Source organism: Mastacembelus armatus, chromosome 1 (assembly GCF_900324485.2).
Source record: "Mastacembelus armatus chromosome 1, fMasArm1.2, whole genome shotgun sequence".
Classification (NCBI taxonomy): domain Eukaryota; kingdom Metazoa; phylum Chordata; class Actinopteri; order Synbranchiformes; family Mastacembelidae; genus Mastacembelus; species Mastacembelus armatus.
This window is the reverse complement of record NC_046633.1, coordinates 17977380-18005200: the sequence shown is the minus strand read 5'-3', so window position 1 is coordinate 18005200 and position 27821 is coordinate 17977380. Positions and strand designations below refer to the sequence as shown.

At 42.0% G+C, this 27821-nt stretch overlaps 1 protein-coding gene across 3 annotated transcripts; it reads left to right on the top strand.

The window, feature by feature from the left end:
- The first annotated feature begins 1322 nt into the window (after nucleotides 1-1322).
- Nucleotides 1323-27634, top strand: myh11a (myosin, heavy chain 11a, smooth muscle). 3 transcript variants are annotated; one of them, XM_026302753.1, is made up of 42 exons: nucleotides 1323-1480; nucleotides 4658-5022; nucleotides 5338-5494; nucleotides 9538-9565; nucleotides 12673-12772; nucleotides 14882-14974; nucleotides 15165-15228; nucleotides 15679-15777; nucleotides 16011-16154; nucleotides 16336-16431; nucleotides 16687-16805; nucleotides 16939-17091; nucleotides 17230-17403; nucleotides 17534-17707; nucleotides 17792-17906; nucleotides 18214-18407; nucleotides 18681-18802; nucleotides 18937-19006; nucleotides 19150-19310; nucleotides 19557-19665; nucleotides 19798-19929; nucleotides 20106-20312; nucleotides 20414-20551; nucleotides 20642-20765; nucleotides 20889-21060; nucleotides 21248-21460; nucleotides 21572-21716; nucleotides 21819-22025; nucleotides 22124-22228; nucleotides 22390-22542; nucleotides 22739-22987; nucleotides 23145-23357; nucleotides 23468-23680; nucleotides 23792-23953; nucleotides 24375-24503; nucleotides 24588-24676; nucleotides 24771-24894; nucleotides 25014-25222; nucleotides 25332-25440; nucleotides 25611-25783; nucleotides 26074-26106; nucleotides 26599-26733. In XM_026302753.1, the coding sequence occupies exons 2-41, from the start codon at nucleotides 4681-4683 to the stop codon at nucleotides 26096-26098; spliced, it is 5805 nt and encodes a 1934-aa protein (XP_026158538.1). In that variant the 5' UTR covers nucleotides 1323-1480; nucleotides 4658-4680; the 3' UTR covers nucleotides 26099-26106; nucleotides 26599-26733. The 3 variants fall into 3 exon arrangements, with proteins under 3 accessions (XP_026158538.1, XP_026158537.1, XP_026158539.1); XM_026302752.2 differs by lacking the exon at nucleotides 26074-26106 and having other exon boundaries at nucleotides 26599-27634; XM_026302754.1 differs by lacking the exons at nucleotides 26074-26106; nucleotides 26599-26733 and having other exon boundaries at nucleotides 25332-25527; nucleotides 25564-25775.
- The last annotated feature ends 187 nt before the right edge of the window (nucleotides 27635-27821 follow it).

The following is a 27821-nucleotide window of genomic DNA, read 5'->3' as shown; positions in this document are numbered from 1 at the left end:
ATGTTGACCAGAGGCAGCCCGGAGATCCTCCATGTTGGTCTTTGGTATATCAACAGGTTTCACACACACACAGACCGATACAGCGCTGTGCCTGTTTGTCACAAAGCAGACACAGCTATCAACTGGCAGTTTGATTTATTGTAGCAAATAGAACGGTGTCCTTATATAGGAAGTTCCATTGGAGAGAAGCTGGAAACAAGAGGGATGCAGCAGGAGATGGATGGAGGGAGCATGGCTGTTTGTTACAGTGGAATGTGATGTGCACAATGATAGAAGACATTTCTGTGTGGTGTACATACATATAGACACACACAAAGAAGCTCATGGTCATTACGTGAATAATGAGTTATATGTATTTGGGGAAACCTCCCTGGAGCGGTTACAGTAAAGGGGGATTCCTGTGCTCAGGGACAGTTGGTTTGCCTTATGAGGAGTAAAAGCTGATTGATCTGCAAAACCTGCAGGGTGCAGGACTGGACCATACATCCACCTGCTATAACTGGTTGTAGGTTTATTATTTACTTGTGATGCCTTATCAGGTTTTCACCCAACGTTCTACCTGAGATTCTGTAAATTGAGTACACCCAAATACACCAGTTTTTCTAGATGTGGGAGCGGATCACACAGTAATGCTTTATGTTATTACTGAAGTAAAATTAATGCATTATTTCTTTCTCCTTGTGCATTGATATACAAAAATCTTGAATGTATACACTGTTGGGTTGGTTAAACTACACAGTGGTAGACCTATTTTAAGGTACTTGTACTGCATTTAAAGTAAATAATGTAGCTTAAACAGCCACAACAGTAAAATATTCTGTATGTACTTTTACATCAGTATTAACAATATACTAATGTGTATATAATATACATAATATCAGTCCCAGGAAACATACTAGTGCAGCAAGTACTTCTGATACTTAAAGCACCAGAAGAACTAAGGTGTCTTGGTTAAGCTGAAGTTTTCATGCAGGTTAGACTTTTAATGTGAAGCAGGAGTTTAAAGTGCCAAAAGTGACATTTAATTTGAAACTGAAACAATTTAGCATACTTAGATATCTCCATACATAACACATCCTGTGGCACAGTACAATGCCACTGTGTATGTGCCAGCCCACTAAGAACAAGGTGAGGTTACAGTTTCCATTTCACTGTCGGGTTTGGTGGCTTCTGTCACTTTATGTCCATTCACTACCACTCCCCATCATGAATTCCTCGGACTCTTCAGACCTGCTGGTGCGCGCAGTGCGTATGTCCCCTGCGCAGATGCTGCGCTCAGCTGGACGATGCTGGAGGAGGAGGGCCGGCGCGCGCAGCCCCACCCTCGCGCCACTGTGCTCAGTTTAAATGGTAAGGCTCGGAAATTGACGGGGGTCATTTGGACTGTTCGTTTTTGGAGTACCTCGTCAAGGCCGACCTCTCCAAACCCTAACTTTCCAAATCCAAAGCTTCCCCTGAATACACATTTCTTCATATTAATGTAAGTATAGAATTCAGTGTAGAGTGTCGGTGTAACTTTACAGAGTGATGCTGCCGTGCACTTGTCAAACCGCATCTCTTTCGCGGTTTGTTTCACGAATACAAATGTTTCTTTTCACTCAGTGCGTTAAGTAGGTTATATGAATCAAAACAAGACTTTGTGCCACCGTTAGACTACCTGTTCTGGCTGCTGATAAAACATAGGTCCAAACTTATTAGTATCTGGGTGATAATAATTGTACCTTTGTTTGCATTTTGCATCACTGAGTCATTGAAACTTTACTGTGTATTGTATGACTTGTGCACGCTTTTCATTCGTGCGTCCATGGCACCGCGGTGCAGTTAATTGTCTGCTGTAGTGAGGAAGTCGGGTTAACTAAGTCGGAATATCTCCGTAAAGAAGTGGCACGACTCTAACCACGGAGTTTCCTGATTTCCAAATATGGTTGTATAAAGTCGCATGTGTGTCAAACTGCTGAACAGTGGCTGGAGATGGAGATGTGCTGTAAGAGTTTTTACGTGTCAACACTGAAACCCAGTGGTACTGGAGGAGTGTATTAAATCCTCTTTGACAAACAGGTGTCACTGTACTATTTGTTATCTCCATAACTATGCACATTAGTGATAGGTCTATAATACAAGCACATGAACTGTACATGCTTTTGTCGGGCTCTGTGGGAAATGTCTATTAGTCCAGAGATGCACTAACACTAATGATTTAAAGGCTTTTAGGCACACACGTGTGCAGTGCGGGGGGAGTTAATGTGTTGAGACTGTATTTGAGTAGACATTTCTACAGTCAAGGTTTGAGCAGACCCATTGGCCCAACTCAAATCAAGCATCATCAGTCTTTTATAGTCTTCATGATTGAATTGTTTTCATGCTGTAGTCCTTATCCGCGTACAAAGGCCTGCAGCTCCTAATGTGTCAGGGTTTATTACGGACAGGAAGAATGTTTGTGAAACAGCCAAGAGAGGAAATTAGTAAAATCATTCACAGGCCCTGCAGATCAACCTCATTTACCCAGAAATAGAAAGGTCACGTAGTCTCCTGGGTGACATTTCCTCTTGTTTGTTATTTCTGATAGAGACTATAAAATAATTGTCCTGTGTATTAGACACATCATGAGTTTAGTATTTATTTTTGCTTCTCAGCCCCCACAGTGAAGGATTTGTTCATCTTAACATGACACTGCTTTGACTTGGTGCGAGTCAGTGAGTTTGCGTGCTGCATGGGATCTTCCTGTGTCATTGTGTAGTTCAAACTATATTTTTGGTCATTTATTGTACGACTGTGAACTTGCAGTCGTTTTAATTGAGTTTGGGTAGTTTAGTTTGTCACACTTTTAACATCCAGTCGATCTGTATGAACGTGTTATCCTGTCACCCCCACTGCAGACAGCTGTCTTCATCCTACACCAGCTGAGTACAGAGCTGTGTTGACACAACAGAGAGAGAGAGAGAGAGAGAGAGAGAGAGAGAGAGAGAGAGAGAGAGAGAGAGAGAGAGAGAGAGAGAGAGAGAGAGAGAGAGAGAGAGAGAGAGAGAGAGAGAGAGAGAGAGAGGAGCTTTACAAAGGTGGGCTGAGGTGGTCAAAGTGTTAAGGGGGGGGGTGAGGAGGAGGTCCTTGATCAGCTGCACATGTTTTAGCACAGGGGCAGTGTCAGGAAAAGCCTGTTTACTTTACTGTTTTACCTTCCACAGAAATAGCTGATCATCGAACCATCAGCTGGTCCCTACCTTGGGTCTTCATAAAAATGCTTGCGTCACTGAAGCTATGCACCAGCTTTGCAGTTTAGAACAAATAGGAAGTGTCTGTCTGCCTCCAGTTAATATTTCTGTGATGTCTTTCAGTAGTTTCTGGGTGGTTTGGTTTGGCTCTTCCCTTGGGTACATTTACAGGCTTTCTCAGGAGGGTCAGTGGCTTTTTTACATCGTTCCCACTCGATTAAAACTCTGTTCCATCTCAGTATACACATAGGTGGGGGTGAAGGAAAAGCCTGTGGACAGGAGTGACTCATTGTCTGTAATCCAAGAACCACTAAGTTTTCTAACTCAGCTTTCTACTCAGTAGTTCAGAGGCCAGTCCAATTTTTCACACCATAATATGATTTTAGACATTTATTAGACCCACTGGACCAATTTTGTTTGGTGGCTGATGGAGGCATATAGTGCAGAACATAGTTATATATCCTAGCTGTATTTTTCACTTACACTTCAAAACAGTTGCATGCAGGTACAATCCCCCCCCCCCACCTGGTCAGGTATGGCACAGTCCCAGACACTTGTTCATAATTTGCCATTTCCTGTTGCATTTTAAATGAATGCCACTAGGGGACTATGTGAATCATAAAAACTCTGTGCCCCCCTCAGACTCTCTGCCTCGCTGTTATCATTTTGGAATAAACGACAGGGCCAGTAAGAGACATACTATTCCCTATATGGGCTTTGTTTGGGAGTTCACTTGCCTTGCTGTTTAGGTCCACAGAAAAGAGTCCTGCTCCAGAGAAGGGGCCCATATATGGTCATCACAGCACGAGACTGAAGCCTCCGAGCAGGGAGACAGAGAGAGAGAGAGAGAGAGAGAGAGAGATGGTAGAGGAAAGACATGAAAAAATTTATGTTGTCAATTAAGTAATGACATAATGATTACATATGAGTGCATGATACTGTACATTAATGGTTTGGAGATATTTAAGATAAATCTTTTGGCACAATATACCGGTCTTTGTTTTTGAGTCAATTAAAATCAATTTCCCAGCCTCAATCTTTCTATCTAAATTAGGGAGGGAATTGTTTATACGTCTCCCTTGTGGCATGTGTGAAAGTATAGGGTCGAGAGGGGGTGGAGGACTGTGAGAATGACTGCACTCTGGGACTCCCCGATGGATGAAACATGTTTACTCTTTGAGTTAAAACCACAAGAATGATGCAGTCGTATATGTAGCCCATCACCTACTCTTAGAATGATCATTTACCACAGTGTTTAGGTAACCCTGTGAACAAAGTGTTATCTTTTCAGCCAAAGACTCCTAAGTACCTTTTTGCCTTGCTTTGTTACCTCTCCCCTCTGTTCTTTCCTTCATTAATTCCTTCCTTCCTTCCTGCCTCCTTCCTGTCTCTGCTTATGTTATCATTCATCTTTTTCTGACATCCAATTCATTTGTTGCCTGAAACAGTTGGCCCTCTAACGTAACCCAAGATGTCCAAGAAGGCCCCAACTGAGGACGAGAAGTTCCTCTTTGTTGACAAAGACTTCCTAAACAGCCCCATGGCACAGGCCGACTGGGCGGCCAAGAAGCTCGTGTGGGTTCCATCGGAGAAACATGGCTTTGAGGCGGCTAGTGTCAAGGAGGAGCATGGCGAGGAGGTGTTGGTGGAGCTGGCTGATAATGGCAAGAAGATTACCGTCAACAAGGATGACATCCAGAAGATGAACCCGCCCAAGTTCAGCAAGGTGGAGGACATGGCCGAGCTCACCTGCCTGAACGAGGCCTCTGTGTTGCACAATCTGCGTGAGAGGTACTTCTCTGGCCTTATTTACGTAAGTATACATTCAGTGGTGTGAAGGCTCACAAAACAATTCACTTGAATAATTGAATTGAATAATTCAGTACAGTACTTTACATACCTATGCAAAGATGTTTGTCTTAGTGAACTTTAATGATTACCTAACACATAAAGTCATTTTAATCTACACCTGCAGGGCGACATCCTAATAATAATGATAACAACATGCTTCAAACTGGATCCACAGCTACATAAATGTATAATTGGTTTGACTTTCTGACAAGTTTCAAATGTCCCAAACATAACCACAATGTGTACAAGCTGTCTTTCTCATGGTCCCTTCCCTCAGACATACTCCGGTCTGTTCTGCGTGGTGGTCAACCCTTATAAAATGCTGCCAATCTACTCAGAGAAGATCATTGACATGTACAAAGGGAAGAAACGACATGAAGTTCCCCCTCATATCTACTCCATCAGCGATAACGCCTACAGAAACATGATGCAAGGTAAGGTCCTTAAACTGCTCACATACCCCTTGTGATGTAGCTGCTTCGTTTGATTTCTTCCATTCCTGTTTCTTTCCATTTATGTGTTCTCCCAAACTTAATAAATTGTCCACAGTTGTTGTTTCCAATTTTGTCAGCACTGTGATGGGCTGGTAACCTGTCTATAGTGTCTGCCTACCAAGTGCATCCTGGGATTGACAGAGACAAACAAATCATTTCAAACAAAGGGCTCTCTCTTGAGCTGCTAGGTTCATGTAATTAAGTGATTTCTGTAAAAGTGAAGTGTTGATAATTCTGAGAGTATGTGGGTGAGCTGTGGTATAGGCAGAGGTGTAGTTCATATTTGCAGGTAGAAAGCATATGCACACCTGTGATTTACCATATACCCACCTAGCAGTAGGTAAAGATTTATATTAGTGCACATCTTGCAGACTACGGGTAGTGATCTCATTCATGTACAGTAATCTGTGAGATACTGGGAACAGTACAATGCCTCCCCAATGGCCACCTAAGAATCAATGTTATAATGCACAACCATAGGCTACTCATTCACAAGTGCCCCCGTGACTGTTAGATTATTGTACAATATTATCATTTTATTATTACTGATGCATGAATATGTAAACAACGGTTTGCTGTTTATTTGTTGCTGCTAGTTTTAACTATTTTATTTTTATATTTTTCCAAAACAGTGAATCATCTTTTATCAGTTCATTTTGTCAAATATAAATCTGTGAAGGTAATAGTAAATTGAGCTGTCAGATAAATATTTTAGAGAAAAACATACAATGTTATTCAATAATCGATCCTATTTCTGAATAGGAGTTTGGCCAGGTACAAAGCCGGCCAGATCTAAAACACAAGTTATCTGGTAAGTATGGGGTCGGAGCACTAGCTGACATCAGCTGATGAAAGTCTCATTTTGTGTGGGCAGTGACAGCTATCAGTGTTTAGAGCTGTCATGTTGACAAAGTGATTCATTAAAAACCACAAACTGGTTAACAGTGATAGTTTCAAATGCAGAACTGAGTTTATTATTATCCACAGTCCAAAAGCAAACTCGGAGCTCCATCTGTCTGCTGCAAGCTCATTACAAAATAAATTGGTATGAAAGGATAAAATCTAAACGGGTCCTATGTGGACTATTTAAGAGTCAGTGTCTCGTAGAGGTGTCGATAGTGGCCTTGGCAGAATTGTGCTTACAGTAAATGCCTCTTGGCTAACCCTGCTGTGGTACGGCTTTAGAGCAGCTGGTTTCCCATAGAATCTGTTTCCAGGGGGTCGTGCCCATTGGACTTTATGTTGACGTGAGGATGTTCTCTCAGAGGAGTTTGGATTGAGAGATGGGTGGAGGGCAGTAAAATATTTCCTGTTTCAACAGCCTTCCCTTCATCATTCAGATCTTTCAACACAATTTTTAGTCAGTGTGAATACCAAAGGTTTTTTTTTTTTTCAGTTTAAAGATCCCGGTAAATGGGTTTGAGATTACTTTTCTCTTTGGTTTGTTGAGTTCTCAATGAAGTAGAATGTTTTAACAAGACTTAGAGTAACGTTAGGAAGGAACTGTTTGGTCCAGGAATATAGGAGAAATTACATGTTTTTACTCACTGGGCTTTTTTGAGCGACTGTAAGTAGCATCTTGAGGCTTCTCCACATTGTTTTCATGCCAAGTCAATCAGCGGATCAATCGCCGCTTAGCAAATCAAGTCTCACGTAAGCACACGCAAATTTGTAGTCAATTTTATTCTTTAAGCCATCAGTCATCCATGATAACTCATGCCCTGAAAGACATTACAATGAATGTTCCTGATTTCTTTTGGCGCTGTCATTATGAAGATCCTAAAGTTGGTTTTGGTCTTCGTTACACCAAATGCTTTCTCTTAGGTTAGAATGCAGCTGAACACTAATGTGTACATTGGAGGATCTTAAGTTCAACCAGACCAGTACACAGGAAATTCTGGTATTTGCTACTACAGCTATGGTGTGTAAATACTGTGTCATGAGTAAACAAGAAGAGGGAGGATTGATTGGTGTTTGTGTAGGTGTTTGGATTGCACTTCTTGAGATCCTCCCTGCAGAAGAACCCATACAGTTTACAGATCATTTTTAGTTAATCGCGGAAACTCACACACTTGTTACCGCCCAGGATACAATGTGCATTAGAAAGAATGTGTTTTGGTTTTCTGTGTATATTTCATGCTAAACAAATCAGATGTGCTTCAGCTCATGATATACTAACTGTTAATTGATACTTTGGCTCATGGACCCAACCATGTAACTTTAAAGTCTTACACGTGGCTTTAAACTTCTCTAAACAAGTGAAGTGAACAGTGACAGTGACAGCATGGCCAGTCAGTAAATGCAAAAATAAAGATAAGGCAAAGTATAAGAGGGGTGTTCAGCAGTAAACACCTCACATGAAAGACCATCACATGAAAGTGAGCCTTTAAGAGCGACATTTATGATGCAAATTATGTCCAAGAATTGTTTTAAAGCCTGAAATTCGTGATAGACACAGTGGTCCTTAGCTGCCAAAGAGTTAGGACTAAAACTATACATCTTCAAGCCCTTTTTGACGCTTTATTATGTAACATTGTGGCTGGCAGGGAGCTGTTATTGTAAATGCATTAGTGGGATTTCCCATGAAATAGTCATTGTTGAATTTGTCATTGTGGAGTGCTGTAGTATGAACAGTTCACATGGTAGAGTGGAAGTGGGGTTTAACTACAGCAAATCCAGATACCTCCCTTCAGCTTGGAAGCATTCTTCCTGCAATCTTGGCTGAGATCCCGTTCCCCTGAGAGCGTCACTCAGGCTTTGAAGTCCAGGAGATAAAAATATGAAATTTTCAAAAGGAATTTGCTGTCCCCTGCAGCAACTGACTGATGTACTGTTCTTCTGTGCTATCCAGCACTTTTACCAGGGAGGCGCCAAGACCCTGATGGTAACAGGTTGATCAGAGGTGGTTGGTTACTTTACATGAATGAATCAGCTTAAGAAAAATATCTTTTGTAGTGGTGATAAGACTCTCTCCTCTCTGAGTGTTGTTTTACAAAAGCCCACCTCTCTCTCTTTTACTCTCTCTCTTATTCTCTCCATCTGCCTTAATTAGGAAGTGCAGAGAAGGAACAGCTTGTATTTTATGAGTGTATGTAAGAAGTGGAACCAATGGAATAGCACCCAAGTTTGAGTCCAAACTGAGAAAGTACATCTGTATTAGTTTACAATTTAGAGCAGGCTGCACACTCTGTGTGTGTGTGCGTGTGTGTGTGTATGTGTGTGTGTGTGTGTGTGTGTGTGTGTGTGTGTCCTTAACAAGTGGATGATAAATCATGGTATGATAATTATCACACTGCACATGAATGATGCTCTTCACTCTGTGAAGATGAATTGTTAATGTCAATGCTCTGTGTTTTGTCGTCTTCCCACACTAGATCATTTCTGCAGTGCATCTTTAAGGTGTTAAGAGGTCTTATGTCGGAAACTTTCAGCAAAAGTTATCTTTTGTTTCAGCACTACCCCCTGTATTCCCCAAGGGGTTTCTTGTTCTGAAGGATACGGTTACAAAATAGCCATACATGGACTCAGTGTATTCTCTCAGGAGTATTTTTGGAGGCAGTATAATGACTCACTGCTCAGCACATTCAGAGTTGATTTTCATGGTTAAAAATCAAAGTATTTGTGGGGTTTATATGTTTCCTTAGGCACAGGGGAGCCTTCACAAATCACACAGCTTTTCCTAAGCCTTGATCCGAATCCCAGCTGGTGTCTAAAGTTCTACACACATTATGCCTGAAGAAAGGCTTGTATTTTCAATGTGGTCTGCATGGAGCTATTGTGCATAACTGTCTACATATCCTCAGGCCAAACAAAAGAAAAATAATGTCAATTATTTATTATTATTATTATTATAATGTCAAGCTTGTAATACATGTTAAAAAGTTGTCTTGGTAATTTGCCACGTTTTTTTTTTTTTTTTTTTTTATGAACGTGATCTGATCTTAAAAGGTCAGTTAACACTGTAACTGTGTTTGTTTTCACAGACCGTGAGGACCAGTCCATTCTATGCACGTAAGTACAAATCTGCCACCTCCAGACCCACCTTTGTCGTCTTTGCCTAACCTTTTTCCTACACGTCACAGATGCTGGAAGGAAGTATGTGTGTGTATGTGTGGAAGAACGGTTACATAATGCTTGTGTAAACACGCAGTTTAGAAGTTAAACATATGAGATACATCTCCAGTCTCTCAGCACCCAGTCTCAACCAAAGAGTGATTTTTTTTTTTTTTTGAGGATGTAGCTGGCTAGATGCAGAATTATGTTGTCATGGTGTTGTGTTTTATTCAAATTGAGCAAACTTGAATGTGCGATAACGCGTTCACAGCGCTCTCAGAGGGTTGTGGCCTCTCTCTCCTCACAGACCCTCAGTCAGGAAATATGCCCTGCATCCTGATGGGAGACCCAGATTAGCTCTCCAAATGTTTGGCTACATTTTGTTTGTTTATTTGTTTTAAACTAATTATTGAGAACTCTGACTAAGGGATCAGACAGTCAGGGACAGACTGCCTCATTATATATGGCAAAAATAGCTTGATCTTCAAACTGTCCTGAACTTGACTTTAATTCACAGAAAACAAAGTCAGTTAACTCATTAATTCATGTTGAATTTGTTTTATTGGCCTAGTATGGTTTGTGTTTTGTGTAAGTGTTGAATGTACTGTATGCCCAGGTCATGGTTAAATATTTCCTACTTTTTTCAAGGGCCTATGGCTGGTGTACATTTGTCACCATCTACACACAGATTTTCCACTCTCACACACTGTACATCCCACTGGCTTATGTATTATAATTATCTCTGTCCACTTCCAGTAGAAATGTACAGCAGGCTCACCAGTGGGACAGTGTTAGGGTGGGAAGACGTTTATGCCTGAAATCAAAATGCACCAAATATTTTACTGAAAAACATAAATGATTTTCCACTGAGTCTTTTGTAAATCAGCATCAACTGTCTGGTTCAGGTTAACAGAGCAGCAGTTTAATAGGTTAACCAAAGCTCTTTTGCTGCTCAGCATCCAGTGGTTCCAGCAAAGGAAATGAGAGGAAGCACTGTGTTTCCTCAAGGCTCTTTCTACTCTAAATTTACTGATGCCAGGATGCTGCAGATTCTTTAATCACATCAGACAATTTCCTCCCCCATCAAGATTTCTTTATCAGTGGAAAACCTTGGAACATTTTAGCAGTATTCATCGCTGTCTGCGTGTTGCCATAATAGTGGTTAACAGCAGTTTTGCACATAACACAGACTGTTTGATGCCAGTGTGAAGAAAACCTATATGGAGCATTATTTAAAACCACTAAAAGCGATAAACTGGAAGCTATAGAGCTGAAAAACAAATGCTGACTCTCTTTGGAACATCAGTCAGGTCCACACAGTCATTTTAAGGTTTCAGTTTAAACTACAGCAGCGCTCAAGCCTCTTCAGAGACCAGAACAGTGCTTCTTAAAAACTTTATAAAGCACTTATTAAACTTTAGTTTAAATTGAAGTGTCAGTTAAAATGTTAACGTGTGGCCTTGAGTTCAGGGCTGTTAAACTGGATTATATTGTATTTTACAAGAATCTCTTCGGTATTTTTGGTCTCTTGGTGTATTTTGATAAGTCAGTGATTATATTCCTTGGATTCCTAAACACTTTTACAAGAATTTGGTATGGGAAATCGCTCGGAGCCTATTGAATCTATTCTCAAGAAGCTGATATTTCATGTCACCAGGGTCACCAGTTTCCTTGGTCTAATATTTATTGTGTGTGTGAGACAAACAGGACCGACGTTATGAACACGGTGGCCATAAAGTGGCAGGATATTAATGAAAGGTGTAGATTCACAGCCTTTTCAGACCTTGGTGAGGGCTTGAATAATTTACAAGAATGATTTTGAAGTCCCATTATTTATCTATTTTCACTTTTTCCTAATAGCAGTAAGGGATGATTCAGCTTCTTTGGCAAAATATTGAGGGGACAAGTGTGTGTGCTGTCTGCATCAGTGGCTGTCAGCTTTGTTGACGTTTGACCCTTAAAAATAAATTAGTTCAGCATTGGAATAGTCAATATTTTACTATGAAATCAAATCTTTTCTAAGCGTTCAGTCAATCCTATGGCCATAAGTGATGCCAGAACTTATAGTAAGCAGAGCATGCAGGACGAGTCAGCCTGATCAGGAGGACAAAACTACTATCACAATTTATTCTGCGCTTAAGTCCTTAAGAGACCTGAACAGGACAGAGTAGTCATATTCCTCTCAGAGCTGCCAAGCCCTAACACAGAGAACATCCCATGCCTTTTATGGACCCATGTCTGCGTGTTGGACTGCGGGCTGATGGCTCTGGAATCATTCAAATTTGCTTTCTAAGTGTCCATGATCATTTTCTGGAAGGAAAGAGTTGTTGATTTGGCTTCAGCAAACCTTTAATATTCCAAACTATCTTCAGATTATCTAATAAGTCATGATAATTTTTCATACTTTCGCCCCCTCCAGACACACTGATGTCAGACCTGTGGTTCTGGATAAAGCCATTTATTTAGAGGAATAAACTGCCATTTTGGGGGGTTCCAATTATTTTTGTATCATGAGAGTTAGATGTGAAGAATGACACCACTCTCCTGTCTGCACAAGAAATATGAAACCTTAGCCAGCAGTTTATTGTCTTTGCTCTGTGTAAAAACGGGCAAGGTTAGGATGCAAACCACCTCAGACAGACAATTGATAGACATTTCCTGTCAAAACTATCAAATAAAGGCAGAAGAAAGTTTTTCTTTATTTTTCTTATCTCCAGTCTTTATACTAAGCTTAGCTCACCAGCTGTTGGCTGAAGCATCTTTTCATTTAACTTCCATTTAGCAAAAAAGCCAGTACTGTTAAGCTTTTTCTTTAAAACTCTAAAGTAAGTGAAGAGGGTTGTGAATAGGTTATTATAGTGAAAGGATCAGTCTGAACAATAACATTATGCTTTGTGTCAGATGCTGCTGTTATCTCTGCTGCACATAATTTCCATTCAATTAAACTGGGTTATTGAACTGTGGGCCGAAAACCTGTTAGTGCTGCTTATCTTCTTGTTCTTTTAATCCCTTTCACTATCTCTCTCCTAGATGTGTTAATCCCCTTTCTCATTTTCCTGCTCTAGTGGGGAGTCTGGTGCTGGGAAGACAGAGAACACCAAAAAGGTCATCCAGTATCTGGCTGTTGTGGCCTCTTCACACAAAGGGAAGAAAGACAGCAGTGCTGTAAGTGTCTGTGTTAAGAAATTGTGTTTTATGAAAAGTAAAGATCTGCCAGCCAGTTCCCTCACTCTTAAACATATGTAGGAAAATGCCCAGTTTAATCCTGTATATTGCCGTTTCCTCCAAATAGCAACAATCAGGATCACAGTTTGCCTACGTGAGTAAAGGGGAATGCCTGGAGTGTGTTTTTGTGTGTGATGTTTGTGTGTGTTCCCTCATTAGGTTAGAAAAATGCATGAAGTTAGTGTCACTAAATTACCCAGAAATATTTTTTCTTTATTTGTAATGATTTTTCTTACACCAAGGGCCAAGATCCCAAATCTTGCTGTTCCTGAGATAGATGGTGTTTCCCCTAACATTTCTGTATCTTTACCTAAGTGGAGTTGATTTAAACTGCATGATTATCATCATAATACTGATTCGCAGTCACTTTTCAAATCTGCAAAGTGTTCAGCAAAGGACGTCTGGTGTTACATACTTCTGAACTGGTTTATCATGTTGAGTTTTGTGTCCATCTTCTTATGGCCACCCTTTCACTGCCAGTGGAGATTAGACTGAAGTCTCCCCAGCAGTGACAGGGTCTCTCACAGATCATCGAGCACAGTGTGAGCATGCCCATCTCCTGTTCTTGTCTATGAAACACTGACCCCTCCTCCTCATCCTCCCACCTGTCACTCGCCCCGACAGGCGTGTCTGCCATGGACCTTGTGGTTTGCATAGAGAGGAGTTTCTAAAAACGCCCTTGTCGTGAGACTGTATTGACTTTTCAGCATCTTGACTGAGTTAAAATAAGCTCAGCTGCTCTCTTTAATTCTTGAGTAAGCACTTTCTGAGTAGTGCTTCAGACAGGATCACGCTAAATGATAGTTTGTGATGTTGGTCTGGCATTGGTGAAGGTATCAGAAGGATTCATTTGACGGTCAGTGCACTGGGTCTTTGTGTCAGAGGAAATGTTGAACTGCACTCTGTCCTTTGAAGGACCTCCAAACTCCCACGGACCACGCCTGAATAGCAATAGCACTGAGATGATCTCTTTTCTCTGCTCTCACTTTCTCTCCTCCTCAGGCACAACTCTGACTCCTACTTCTTATCTTATCTTCTTGTCTCCTAATGTGAACAGCATGTCAAAGAAAACCTTTTAGCTATTACATTTACTTTCTTGCCATTTTGCTGTGCTCTTTCTCTTTTCCTTTTATCTCCTTTCTTTCCCTCAGTGAATTACAGGCCCATCCTCTCTGCTTTGCCAACTCTGAGCTACACCTCCTCAGCTGGTCTGTATCTTTCCTGTTTTTTAGTAGACCTTAAAAAATGTGACTTTTATTTTGTTGAACTTTTTGACTTTTCCAACAGGACAACAAAATTTTATATCAAATACAACAAAAGTATGGCAGTATATTTTTACAGCAGTAAGATCAATTGTGTCCTGTCACTGTACAAAATTATTATTAACTAGACATTTTAAATTTAATCAGTCATTGTAGTTATTTCACAAACACAAACATACATGCTCTTCTCTTCATGGCTTTAGCTCACTCACAGGGTAACTGAAGGAAGTTTTTTTTTTTTTTTTAAGCAAGAATGGAGGGTTACAGCACCTGACCTTGTTGCCAGGCTGACACACACCCCTTTGATCAGGTGGATTAACTTAATGTGGAATGATGGGGTGTCTGCTTCATTCACAGCCCATCACTCAGATCCACCCACTGGGCTGCAGACTGTGCAGTCACGCTGGAAGCAAATCGCCTATCGGAGGCTGTTTGAAGGCTGTTTGTGAATCAGAAGCATTTTAAATCACTGACACACTTAATGCAATAGATTTGGCAGGATTGGTTCAAATGCCCCGTCTGTCCCAATATAAGCAGTTTGTGCTTCAACAACAGCAGCTTCTCCTCATTTTAACAATTTCTCTCAAACCTGATGGAGAAGTCTGAAGAGGTGAAGTGTCTGTTACATAATGTAGTGTAGGAACTCCAATCAGTTGGTATGGATTATATTTTCCTTTTGGATCTAGTTATACATGTGCTTCAACCCATATCCCCATCAAACATACCAACCCTAATTACCACTATCTACAGTAACAGTGATGTTTCTGTATATCACTGTTGTCACTAGGGGGAGCTGGAGAAGCAGCTCCTGCAGGCCAATCCCATCCTGGAGGCCTTTGGAAATGCTAAGACCATCAAAAATGACAACTCCTCCCGATTCGTAAGTTTGCCATTTGTATAAGTGTATTTTGATGTTTTGTTTTCTGATGTGATGTGATTCTTTATTGCTTCCTGCCCCACTGCATTTTTTTCAGAGTATCAGTAAACTGTTGTTAGTCCATGTTTTGTTTTTTGTTTTTTCACACCACTCCATCCTGTAATATCTAATATATGTCATCTCTCTCTCCCAGGGTAAATTCATCCGTATCAACTTTGATGTGACTGGCTACATTGTTGGAGCCAATATTGAGACCTGTATCCTTAATTATTATTCATATCTTTGACATATTCACATTTGTTTCTCCCTCAAAGAGAAACGGTTTTTAGTCTTTGATTTGAAGCGTAATATGTGGTCTCTGGCTTTAGCTCATTCACAGGGTAACTGAGAAACGTGGTCATGTGTCTCTGTTACCCACACAAACGTCACCTAAACACAGTGTAATTATATATTATCTTTTTAACATTACCATGGAATGATTATTATTAATAGCACTATATACAAACAGGTATGTTTATATATTAGAATCACAGTTGTTTTACTTACTGCATTGTGAAGCAGAGTGCTGCAAATTTCATGCAATGCCTACGGATTATTATTCATACTTATGCAGAAATATTTATTCTGGGCCAGACAGAGGTTTATGTACTGAGCCCTCATCCAAGCACAGATCAGGTTTATATTCTTTAACAGCTGACTGCTCTCAGACCTGCTGGAGAAGTCTCGCTGTATCAGACAGGCAAAGACAGAAAGAGCTTTTCACATCTTCTACTACATGATTGCTGGGGCCAAAGACAAACTGCGTGGTAAGAAAACAATAAATCTAAAATACAGATGTGGTTTTTTTTTTTGGTTTTTTTTTTGTCATGCCAGGAAAGCTTCACTCACTCACTTCTGTCTTCCATAATCTCTGTAATGTGACAAGCTGCTCAACAGAGGCTTCATTAAAAACGTGCAACATCATCAACGCCATGAAAAACTCACATTTTTATGTGTTATTTATATGTTAAACTGTTTATTTATATGTGTTTATTTTCAGAGGAGCTTCTTTTGGAGCCCTTCAGTAATTACCGCTTCCTGAGCGCAGGCCACGTTCAGATTCCTGGACAGCAAGATGATGAGATGTATGAAGAGACAATGGAGGCCATGAATATTATGGGCTTCACCGACGAGGAGAGAATCGGTATCAGTGACAAGTTTGATCTTATCTGATGCTTGAGTAGAATAGGAGAGGCCACTTGCACTGGGATTGGGTACAGTGGCTCAGGAAGGTCTAGTCTGGTGTCTATTTTTAACTGAATATTTAATGTCTGTGTTTCTACTACTGTTTCTCTGTGAAGGTAAATGTCTGATTTATGTTCCAGAAATTCTGAAGGTGTGCTCTAGTGTCATGCAGCTGGGAAACATTGAGTTCAAGAAAGAGAGGAACCAGGAGCAGGCCACTATGCCCGACAACACTGGTTAGACACTGCACGAATAAAAACATTGCACAGTTCTGGATTCCTGAGGCTGTAAATCAGAATCTGTCTGTCTGTCTGTCTCTCTCTCTCTCTGTCTCTCTCTCTCTCTGTCTCTGTCTCTGTCTCTGTCTCTGTCTCTGTCTCTGTCTCTGTCTCTGTCTCTGTCTCTGTCTCTCTCTGTCTCTCTCTGTCTCTCTCTGTCTCTCTCTGTCTCTCTCTCTCTCTCTGTCTCTCTCTCTCTCTCTCTCTCTGTAGCGGCTCAGAAGGTGTGCCACCTACAGGGCATCAATGTGACAGACTTTACCCGTGCCATCCTTACCCCCAGAATCAAAGTGGGCAGAGAGGTAGTGCAGAAGGCACAGACCAAAGAGCAGGTACTACAAGGCCTGAACTATGTAAAACTATTAAGAACAAAAAAAAAAAACAAATTCTGCATAAAATAAAACTCTCCCAGACTTTAAATTAACTTTTGGCACTTCTTGGAAATGTTCTGTTTGTATTTGTTAGGCTGACTTTGCTATTGAAGCTCTGGCTAAGGCTATGTTTGAGCGACTGTTCCGATGGATCCTGTTCCGCGTCAACAAAGCCCTGGACAAGACCAAACGGCAGGGAGCCTCCTTCCTGGGAATTCTCGACATTGCTGGATTTGAAATCTTTGAGGTAGACATTTTGCTCCTTGATGAGTCAGAAAACACTAAGCTCATCCACAGAGTTAAATTATAAGAGGTGGATACAATAGTGTGCAGAAATTATTGATGCAGGTTTTGTGGCTTTAGCTCTGTCTTGTGGTTATTGCAGGACAACTCCTTTGAGCAACTGTGCATCAACTACACCAACGAGAAGCTGCAGCAGCTCTTCAACCACACCATGTTCATTCTGGAGCAGGAAGAGTACCAGAGGGAGGGCATCGAGTGGAACTTCATCGATTTTGGTCTTGACCTGCAGCCCTGCATCGAGCTCATTGAAAGGCCAGTAAGTAACACTGAGACAATACAAGCACAATGTCAGTCAAATCAACTTCACTCAACTATCAAGGAAAGTCAGTTCTCAAGCATAGTGTTTTGCTAGGACATGTCTCATTTACCATTGCTATTCTCTCCAGAACAACCCTCCAGGTATCCTGGCCCTGCTGGATGAAGAGTGCTGGTTCCCAAAAGCCACAGATGTGTCCTTTGTGGAGAAACTCATGAACACACAAGGGAACCATGTGAAATTTGCCAAACCTAAACAGCTCAAGGACAAGACAGAATTTTCTATTTTTCATTATGCTGGGAGGGTGAGTATGAAGAGATTTGTGAAACATGACAGACAATATGTGTGAGTAAAGCTCAAATGAAACATGCTGTTCTTTTGTTTGTAGGTGGATTATAATGCCACAGCCTGGTTGACAAAGAACATGGACCCTCTAAATGACAATGTCACATCGCTGCTCAACAACTCCTCCAGCCAGTTTATCCAAGAACTCTGGAAAGATGGTGAGATGTCGGACTTAGCTAGTTTTGGCCAAGCAGCTCACCAACAGTGGGTTACTTTTATATGAATGAAAATGCCCATTAAATCAGCTACAACCATTATCAATAGTCAGCTTAGTCACATTTTCTGATGGACAATCATTTTTCTATAAACAGAATAAGTGTGCAGTCAGATTAATTTTAAATATTTTTATATTTTATTTGCACTTTGTAACATTTGGACACATAGGAGCTTAAAAGCCGAGCTTTTTGGCATTTAAACTACACATTTTGTTTTCCCATTAATGTAATAGTGTGTCGTCTGTTTCAGCGGACAGAGTGGTGGGACTTGACACTATAGCTAAGATGTCAGACAGCTCCATGCCGAGCGCCTCAAAGACCAAGAAGGGCATGTTCCGCACAGTGGGACAGCTCTACAAGGAGTCTCTGGCCAAACTCATGACTACACTGCACAACACTCAGCCAAACTTTGTCAGATGCATCATCCCCAACCACGAGAAGAGGGTAAGGAAAGGTGCTTTTCTGGCAACGATTCTTTCAAGATGCATTTGGTTTGACACATGAAGTTGGAAGTGTAGGTGATAAAATAACTTATGTGACCAGTCTGGACTGGTGGCCCGAACCCCATGTGACTAGTCTCTCCAATTGAAGTAGTCACACCCAATCCAGCACTTCAATCTGTTCTTTCATAGCACAATTGAACACAGTTTTCTGGGAGTTATGTGCATTTCCCTCATAAATCCAAGTGTAATAAAACTGAAATCCTGTTCTCCTCAGGCAGGAAAGCTGGATGCTCACCTAGTCTTGGAGCAGCTGCGGTGTAATGGTGTGTTGGAGGGAATTCGAATCTGCCGACAAGGGTTCCCCAACCGAATCGTGTTCCAAGAGTTCCGCCAGCGGTAAGGGGGGTCTGATGAGGCTCACTAACCTACTAAGTGCTACCACCATGCATCATGATTTCAGATTAAGTTTATCACAATGCTGTAAAGCTTTCTCAGTGTATTAAGCATGACATTCTTCTGTGTCCTCATAGGTATGAGATCTTGGCTGCTAATGCTATTCCCAAAGGTTTCATGGATGGTAAACAAGCCTGCTGCCTCATGGTAAACTTAGTTCTAAATCCCAACCTTTGTACATTTATATACAAAAAAATTAAATCAGTGCTGTCACAGACATTTTGTGCTCATGTATATATTTTTTGTGAGCCATTAACACAATTTTTTTTCTGAATCACCTTTCTGTGTAGATCAAGCACCTGGATTTGGACCCAAACCTGTACAGGATCGGACAGAGTAAGATCTTTTTCCGCACAGGGGTGTTGGCCCAGTTGGAAGAGGAGAGGGATCTGAAGATCACTGTGATCATCATTGCTTTCCAAGCTCAGGCCAGAGGCTTTCTGGCCAGAAAGTATGAATATACAATCCCGCCCACGCATACTTCACCTTCTAATAAATTGTGATGTCTGTGATGCATTGCACTGTTCACAAGTTCAGTATATCTAATCTTTTAGACAGTATTTTGATCTTAGAGCAGTATTTCATTTAACTGTACAAGGAGGGTTTGTCTTTTTTTTTGCTTTCTTTTTCTATGACTGTTAATCAGAATCTTTGAGATTATACATGATACGTTGGTTTTACTGGTGTATTTTTAAAGGGCCTTTGCCAAGAGGCAACAGCAGCTCACTGCCATGAAGGTGATCCAGAGAAACTGCGCTGCCTACCTCAAACTAAGGAACTGGCAGTGGTGGAGGCTCTTCACAAAGGTCAGCTAATCATTCTGCACTTCACTGCAAAAATATTACAAAACAACCCTGTGTTTTAGCCTTTCTGCCTGCTTTTCATATTGTATTAGAATTGATCCTTCATGTGCTTTTATAATTGATACTGAACCACAGGTCAAGCCTCTACTGCAAGTGACTCGACAGGAGGAGGAGATGAGTCTGAAGGAGGAAGAGCTGCAGAGAGCAAAAGAAATTTCTTCAAAGTTTGAATCTGAGCTGAAGGAGATCGCCCTGAAACACACATCGGTAAAGGATGAAATCTGAAAGAATGACACAAAGACACATATGTTCCTTAGCTTTCACTTGATGTCATGGCTGTCATTTGAGACCAATGTTATGCCATATTGCAGCTTTGTACTGTATGTTGATCCATTAGTGGTCTAGAAGGGCTCGACTGATAATTTCCTGCCTGTTTGCCGCAGGTTTTGGAGGAGAGGAATGCACTGCAGGAGCAGCTTCAGGCAGAGACAGAGCTGTACGCCGAAGCTGAGGAGATGAGAGTTCGGCTTGCGGCCAAAAAGCAGGAGTTGGAGGAGATCCTCCATGAGATGGAGGCCAGGCTGGATGAAGAGGAGGAACGTGCTCAAGCTCTGCTGGTGGAAAAGAAAAAGATGCAACAGCAGATGCAGGTCTGTACATCTGTTTTGGGGTTTCCTCATTTTCACTTTGCTTATTTCCACTCCTAGAATGAACCGGTATCAGAGACTCAGGGTCCATTCTTTTTATGTAGGAACTGGAGGAACATTTGGAGGAGGAGGAGGATGCTCGTCAAAAGCTGCAGCTGGAGAAGGTTACCTGCGAAGGAAAGATCAAAAAGCTGGAGGATGATATTCTGGTAATGGAGGACCAGAACAACAAGCTCCTGAAAGTAAGTGTCAACAAAAATCACCGATCAGACAAGCGTTAATAGTGATAAGTGATGACCTACTGACATGACCTACTTTGTGGTGTTTTGTAGGAGCGGAAGCTGATGGAGGAGAGGATAGCCGACTTCAGTACCAACCTGGCTGAGGAAGAGGAGAAATCTAAGAACCTTACCAAGCTCAAAAATAAACACGAGTCCATGATCTCAGAATTAGAGGGTAATCAGATTTCATGCATTGTCACTTATTAAACATCCTCACAATCACTACTGACATCACAATGGAAGCTGTAAGTCGGAAAAATATCAGTTTTTGCTCAGTTTTGCTCTCCTGTACTTATAGTTCGCTTGAAGAAAGAAGAAAAGACTCGGCAGGAGCTGGACAAGGCTAAGCGTAAATTGGAGGCAGAGTCAAATGACCTACAAGAACAGATAGCTGACCTGCAGGCTCAGATCGCTGAACTCAAAGCTCAACTCGCCAAGAAGGAGGAGGAGTTGCAGAACGCCTTGGCCAGGTAAAGTCCTGAGACATTACAAACACAGTATCCATTTAAAGACTGGCTCTTTAAAGCACCTGAATCTACAAAGCCAGGTAACTAGCACTTTATAGCAATTAATTAATATTAAACCTTTCAGATGCTGTTTCTATAGTTTATGTAATGCACATTAGTACCTTCCTTGATGCTTAATCTTTGCTCTTAGGTTAGAAGATGAGACAGCCCAGAAGAACAACGCTCTGAAGAAGATCAGAGAGCTTGAGGGACATATCTCCGACCTGCAAGAGGACCTCGAGTCTGAGAGGGCAGCCAGGAACAAGGCAGAGAAGATCAAACGGGACCTTGGGGAGGAGCTGGAGGCCCTCAAGTCTGAGCTAGAGGACACCCTGGACACCACTGCCACACAACAAGAACTAAGGTCTCATTTGCATATCTTACATTCAGCATAATTAGAATTCTCCTTTTAGACAGAGGTGTAAGTCATAGTTGTCTAGTAAATATCTGCACGACCCATCCATCTGTTCTGCAGAGCCAAACGTGAACAGGAGGTGAACCTACTGAAGAAAGCCATTGAGGAGGAGAACCGGACCCATGAATCCCAGGTCCAGGAGATGAGACAGAAACACACCCAGGCTGTGGAGGAGCTCACAGAGCAGCTGGAGCAGGCCAAACGAGTAAGTCTGCATTATCTCATACAAAGTTACAAATACTGAGGTGCCATTTAACTTGCTGTTCCATTTAAATTATACTGATTTGTAACTCTCTCTTCTGCTCAGGTGAAGACAAATCTAGAGAAGGCTAAACAATCCCTGGAGAAGGAGACATCAGAATTAACCATGGAGGTGCGTTCACTGAGCCAGGCCAAACAAGACGGGGAAAACAAAAGGAAGAAGCTGGAAGTTCAGGTGGCAGATCTGCAGTCACGGTTCAACGACAGCGAGAAGCAAAAGGCTGAACTGGGAGAACGTTGCTCCAAGATCACTGTAAATCACCATCAGTACTGGTTTTGTGAATGCTGAAAAGCTACTACACATATATGCTCAAAATGAATGTCTTCAAAACCATCGTTCTCTCCATACAGGTTGAACTGGAGAGTGTGACCAACCTGCTAAATGAAGCAGAAGGCAAGAACATCAAACTGAGCAAAGACGTTAGCAGCCTGACCTCCCAGCTCCAAGACACACAGGTAACTGAGCTTTTAAGAGAATTTTAGAAGTGTTGTATATAATAGCCCAAATCCCAATCCCTAGGTGACCTATGCTGCATCAGCTAAAATAAGCTAAATAATGCTTTCTGAAAACAGGAGTGAATTAAAGCACTGACCTTTACCCTGGTGTGTTGCTACAGGAGCTGCTGGCTGAGGAGACACGTCAGAAACTACAGTTCTCTACGAAACTTCGGCAAGCAGAAGATGAGAAGAACAGCTTGCAGGAGCAACTTGAGGAGGAGATGGAGGCTAAGAGGAATGTGGAGAGACATGTGTCCACTCTCAACATCCAGGTCAGAGTTCACACGAGCACTTGCTATTTTAGAGTTTAATCGAGAGGCTGGAGCTGGATTATTGCAAAATATGAAAAGATTGACACTTGAGAGTGACATTGTACAACGGGAGAAGCGATTGGGAGAAATAAGTTACACAAAAGAATGATTCCTTTTTTATGATTGGAAATTAAATACATTCTGGGTCTGTCTGCAGTTGTCAGACGCAAAGAAGAAGCTTGAGGAAATGACTGGAAACATTGAGCTGTTGGAAGAAGGCAAGAAACGCCTGCAGAGAGATTTGGAGGCAGCCAATACCCAGTTTGAGGAGAAGGCTTCAGCGTACGACAAGTTGGAGAAGACCAAAAACCGTCTACAACAGGAGCTGGAGGACACACTGATGGACCTGGACAACCAGAGACAGAACGTATCAAACCTGGAGAAGAAGCAGAAGAAGTTTGACCAGGTCAGATAAATCAGGAATTAAAGAGGGAATCACTACAGGCTATTTCTACCCCTATAATCAGCTATACCATTGGTTTTTTATTTTAGCAGTGTATTTTAAAATGTTTATGTTGGGCCCTAACAAATTGTACATTTCTCTGCGTTTCTTTGACATCCAGATGCTGGCCGAGGAGAAGAGTATCTCTAGTAAGTATGCAGAAGAGAGAGATCGTGCTGAAGCTGAGGCCAGGGAGAAGGAGACTAAAGCTCTGTCCCTGGCGAGAGCTCTGGAAGAGGCCCAGTGTGCCAGAGAGGAGCTGGAGAGAGCCAACAAAGCCCTGAGGGTGGAAATGGAGGACCTTATCAGTTCCAAGGATGATGTGGGAAAAAATGTTAGTGCTGCAATGTCAAACAATGAGTCACACTTCAAACTGTTAGCAAGTATACAGTATCAATGGCATAATTTCTTAAACAATATTAACATATTCCATACTGGCGACAGGTTCACGAACTGGAGAAGTCCAAACGAGGCCTGGAAGCTCAGGTGGAGGAGATGAAGACCCAGCTGGAGGAGCTGGAGGACGAGCTGCAGGCGGCTGAGGATGCCAAGCTGCGTCTGGAGGTCAACATGCAGGCCCTGAAGGCCCAGTTTGAGAGGGACCTCCAGGGACGTGATGAGATGGGAGAGGAGAAGAAGAGGCAGCTTGTCAAGCAGGTAAAGAGACACAGGACAATGAGTTGTCCTAGCTCAACCATCAGATCTGCTCCACCATCACTGATTGGCACAGTGGGCGTAAGTAATCACAATGATGCACACTGACTGCAGGTTCGTGAGTTGGAGACAGAGTTGGAGGACGAACGTAAACAGAGAACCCTGGCAGCAGCAGCCAAGAAGAAGCTGGAGACAGACATGAAAGATCTGGAGGGACAGATTGAGACGGCCAATAAAGGACGAGAGGAGGCCATCAAGCAGCTCCGCAAGTTACAAGTAAGAGTGAATGGATGGAATAAACAGAAAATTCAAAACTAACAATCAAAATACTGCTGTTACAGCTTTTCTTGTAATTTTTGGATACATTTTCTTTTATCATTTATTTCTAAGCATGTATCTGGTTGGAGGCTTGTGCTTTAAGCAGTAACAGCTTCCAACTCATGTAGTGTTTAAATGCTCTGGACAGACCTGGCTACTGTCTAAACCTGTTATCAGCAGACATGAAAAGTACTAGAATAGAAGGCAGAAAATGCTGAAAACACATAATGTTTGAGGAGCACTTTGAACATAATACTTAGCTGCGTTATTCATCAGATTAAAGCTGTGGCCTAAGTACTGTAAATATACCTCTTTAATAAATCACATTCATTGATTATCTCAACACCCTCCATATCACTGATCCTTTTACTCCCTCCAGGCCCAGATGAAGGACTACCAGAGGGAGCTGGAAGACTCCCGTGCTGCCCGGGAGGAGGTGCTGACTGCCGCAAAGGAGAGTGAGAAGAAAGCCAAGAGTCTGGAGGCTGAGCTCATGCAGCTGCAGGAGGTAAAGTTGTGATTCCTAACAAGGCAAATACTTTTCTGAGATCAGAGGCTTGAAATAATGGATGGCTCTCTTATCTGTTCCTAGGACCTGGCTGCTGCTGAGAGGGCAAAGAAGCAGGCAGAGGCCGAAAGAGATGAGCTGTCTGATGAGCTGGCCAGCAACTCCTCTGGAAAGTGGGTGTAGAGTTTGTCTCTGCTGCTTTGTCTGTGAGGCAAACATAGACAACAAAATATGACATTTGATTTCTACTGTGGTGGCTGTGCACAGGTCAGCCCTGGCAGATGAGAAACGGCGTTTGGAGGCTAAGATCTCCCAGCTAGAGGAGGAGCTAGAGGAGGAGCAGAGCAATATGGAGATTATCAACGACAGGCTGAGGAAGAGCACACAGCAGGTGACAGGGCCGGAGGAGCCACGTTAGCTTTTTCAAGGCTCATGTCATGTATAGACTCCATCCCTCTCTCCACCTCTGTCTTCTCAGCTTCACATTAACAGAATGTAATCCCTCTGCAGGTGGAGCAGCTAAACAATGAGCTGCAGACAGAGCGCAGCGCCTCTCAGAAGAATGAGAGCGCTCGGCAGCAGATGGAGCGCCAGAACAAGGAGCTGAAGGCCAAGCTCCAGGACATGGAGAACCAGGTCAAATCCAAATTCAAGTCCTCCATCACTGCCTTAGAAGCTAAAGTGGCACAGCTGGAGGAACAGCTGGAGCAGGAGAACAGGTGAGGGACAAAGAAACACACAAACCAATTAAATCAATAATAGCTCATTGTCTACTCACCTTGAACACTTGTCCTGTTGAACACTTGTCCTGAACCTGTCTTTTCTCAGAGACAAGCAGGCATCTGCCAAGAGCATGCGCCAGAAGGACAAGAAACTGAAGGACCTGTTGATGCAGGTGGAAGACGAAAGAAAGCAGGCAGAGCAGTACAAAGATCAGGTCCGACCACTTCATGCACTCAAGCACAGCCTCAAGTCTTTGCATTCATTGCTTGTGTGTGTAGTAAAGTATGTGTGGGTAGATGGATACTTAGATGGTTACTCGAAGTGTTTGGTGAGTTGGTGCATTAGGAGAGTAGTAAGCTTGCATATTTTCTGTTTGCTTATCAGGCGGAAAAGTCAAATGCTCGCATGAAGCAGCTGAAGCGGCAGCTAGAGGAGTCAGAGGAGGAGTCTCAGCGTGCTACAGCCGCCCGCAGGAAGCTGCAGCGGGAGCTGGATGAAGCCACAGAGGCCAACGACGCCATGAGTCGCGAGGTCAACTCTCTCAAGAACAAACTCAGGTAGGACAGAGGGCCAACCAATCTGCCTTTTTATGCCAGTGAATCTCTTTCCTTCTTCCTGGGGTAAGTGGTGTATTCCATATCTTGAGGATGGATGTGTGTACATGTGAAATAGACGTAGCAAAGTAAACAGATTCAATTTAGACTATGTCTTCACTTCACTGAACAACTTATCTACAGTCCTTCTGGAGAAAAAAAAAACAAACAAAAGTATTGAAGACTGTTATTTAGTTTGGTGGATTTAGCCTTACTGACCACCAGCAAAACAATGATGTCCATCTCTATTCCAGAGGCAACCCTGAGCCCAAGGAGTAACACAGCAGGTATCTCTGCGCCTAAAAGTTACCATCACCATTTCTCATTAACTTACCATAACTTTTCATTCCCCCGTGCACTCTTAATGCTCTCATTTCTTTCATTGAGCCTAACTGAGAGAAATATGGCTCAGTGGCTACTGATGCGATTCACTTAGGAAAAATGTTCAGTAATAAGTTTGCACCATTGGGTTTCTATTACACTCATTCCCCAGTGGCCATATTTTTCTCAGTGCTTGGTTTAATTGCCATAAACCAAACTCATTCTCCTGAACCAGGATTTAAATGAGTTACAACGATAACCAGCGTGCTTAACCTGTAGCCAAAGCACAACCTCTACATTCTGTATTTCATCAGCCCTCCCTGTAGTGTGCAGCACCCGAGTGGTTTTCAAATGAACCCTAACCACCTGGGAAACTGTCCTAAAACCGCTCTTCTAACTGCTGCCATGTGTTTTTGTGTTTGTATTTGTATATTGTGTGTGTCCCTGTGGCATTTTAGGCGTGGAAATGAGCCCTCCTTTGGCAGCACACCTCGGCGCATGGGTGGAGGCCGAAGGGTGGTTGACGAAGCCTCAGAGGAGGAGGTCGACTCCCAGGGTGATTTCAATGGAACAAAGTCCACAGAGTAAGGGATGTCAAATAACCAGATATCAGAATTACCTTCCTGGGCAATGCTGCCACTTAAAGAATAACTTCAAAAGCCTGTTACACTATCTAGTTCTTCCATATCACTTCGAAATATGTATTTTCTCCCATTTGCTGTAGTGTACTGGTCTGTCTTGTTTCAGAGCACCTTTCCTTAACACAAAACTCAGAAGGACTTGTTATAATTTCGGGAATTGTTTTGGTGGCTCTGCTGATGTGTGTGTTGTCGCTTTTATTTTCTTTTTAACTTTACACTGTTTTGTACTGCACTGAATGACTGATATTTTTTTGCAAGGTTTTGTACACAAGAATAGGTGCCTTTAACTACCACATCAACCTGCCAGCAAAGCCTCGAGACTCCACGATAAGTCACCTTAAAAACATGTAGCAGAGACTTTGTGTAATTAAGTCTACAGATCTGTAACTGTTATCAGTGGCCATTGTTCTGTTGCCTGTGACTGCTGTTAGTGTTTCAGAGCAGCGCTGAATTGGTGTAGACAGACATTTCTATACCCAGTTTGCTTCCAATCAGTGCTGCAGCTTGTACCCCAATGAAAAACTATTTAGCTGTTAAACATTTCCTGAAGTCACCAGTTTATATTATTTGCACCTTTATTGTGCCCAGAAATGTTTAGATAACTTTTACTCCAGCACTAACATGTTTGAGAGAAAATAGGGTTTAGGGCTACTCCAACTATAAAAATATTGTTAATATTTTTCCCCTTTTGTCCAGATATACTGTTCTTGATCACCCTAAACTAACTCAATCTCATTTGATAATGTTAAATGTAATCAACTGATGTTTACATGACACATTCATATGTATTAGTTGTTGAACCACCTGCACAAGAAATAAAGATCTTTACAAAAAAGCTTTGATGTTCTCCCTTTAATGTTACTGTGTTGGTCAGTAAATAACACAACTGAACATTGCTCTCCTCTGTTTGCTTCAATAGAAAAACAGCTGCAAACCTACGGGACAAAAGTTGGGTTTAGTACCTCAGGCACATACAGTTTAAAGTCCCAGTACAGAAGCAGCTGCAGGGGTGCTGCATACAAACACACACCCAGTACACA

Coding starts and splice junctions, on each gene's coding strand:
- myh11a (XM_026302752.2), top strand. CDS start 4,681: ATGTCCAAGAAGGCCCCAACTGAGGACGAGAAGTTCCTCTTTGTTGAC. Junction 16,155..16,335: donor CACCGACGAGGAGAGAATCG/GTATCAGTGACA, acceptor TTTATGTTCCAG/AAATTCTGAAGGTGTGCTCT. Junction 23,681..23,791: donor AGAGGCAGCTTGTCAAGCAG/GTAAAGAGACAC, acceptor CACTGACTGCAG/GTTCGTGAGTTGGAGACAGA.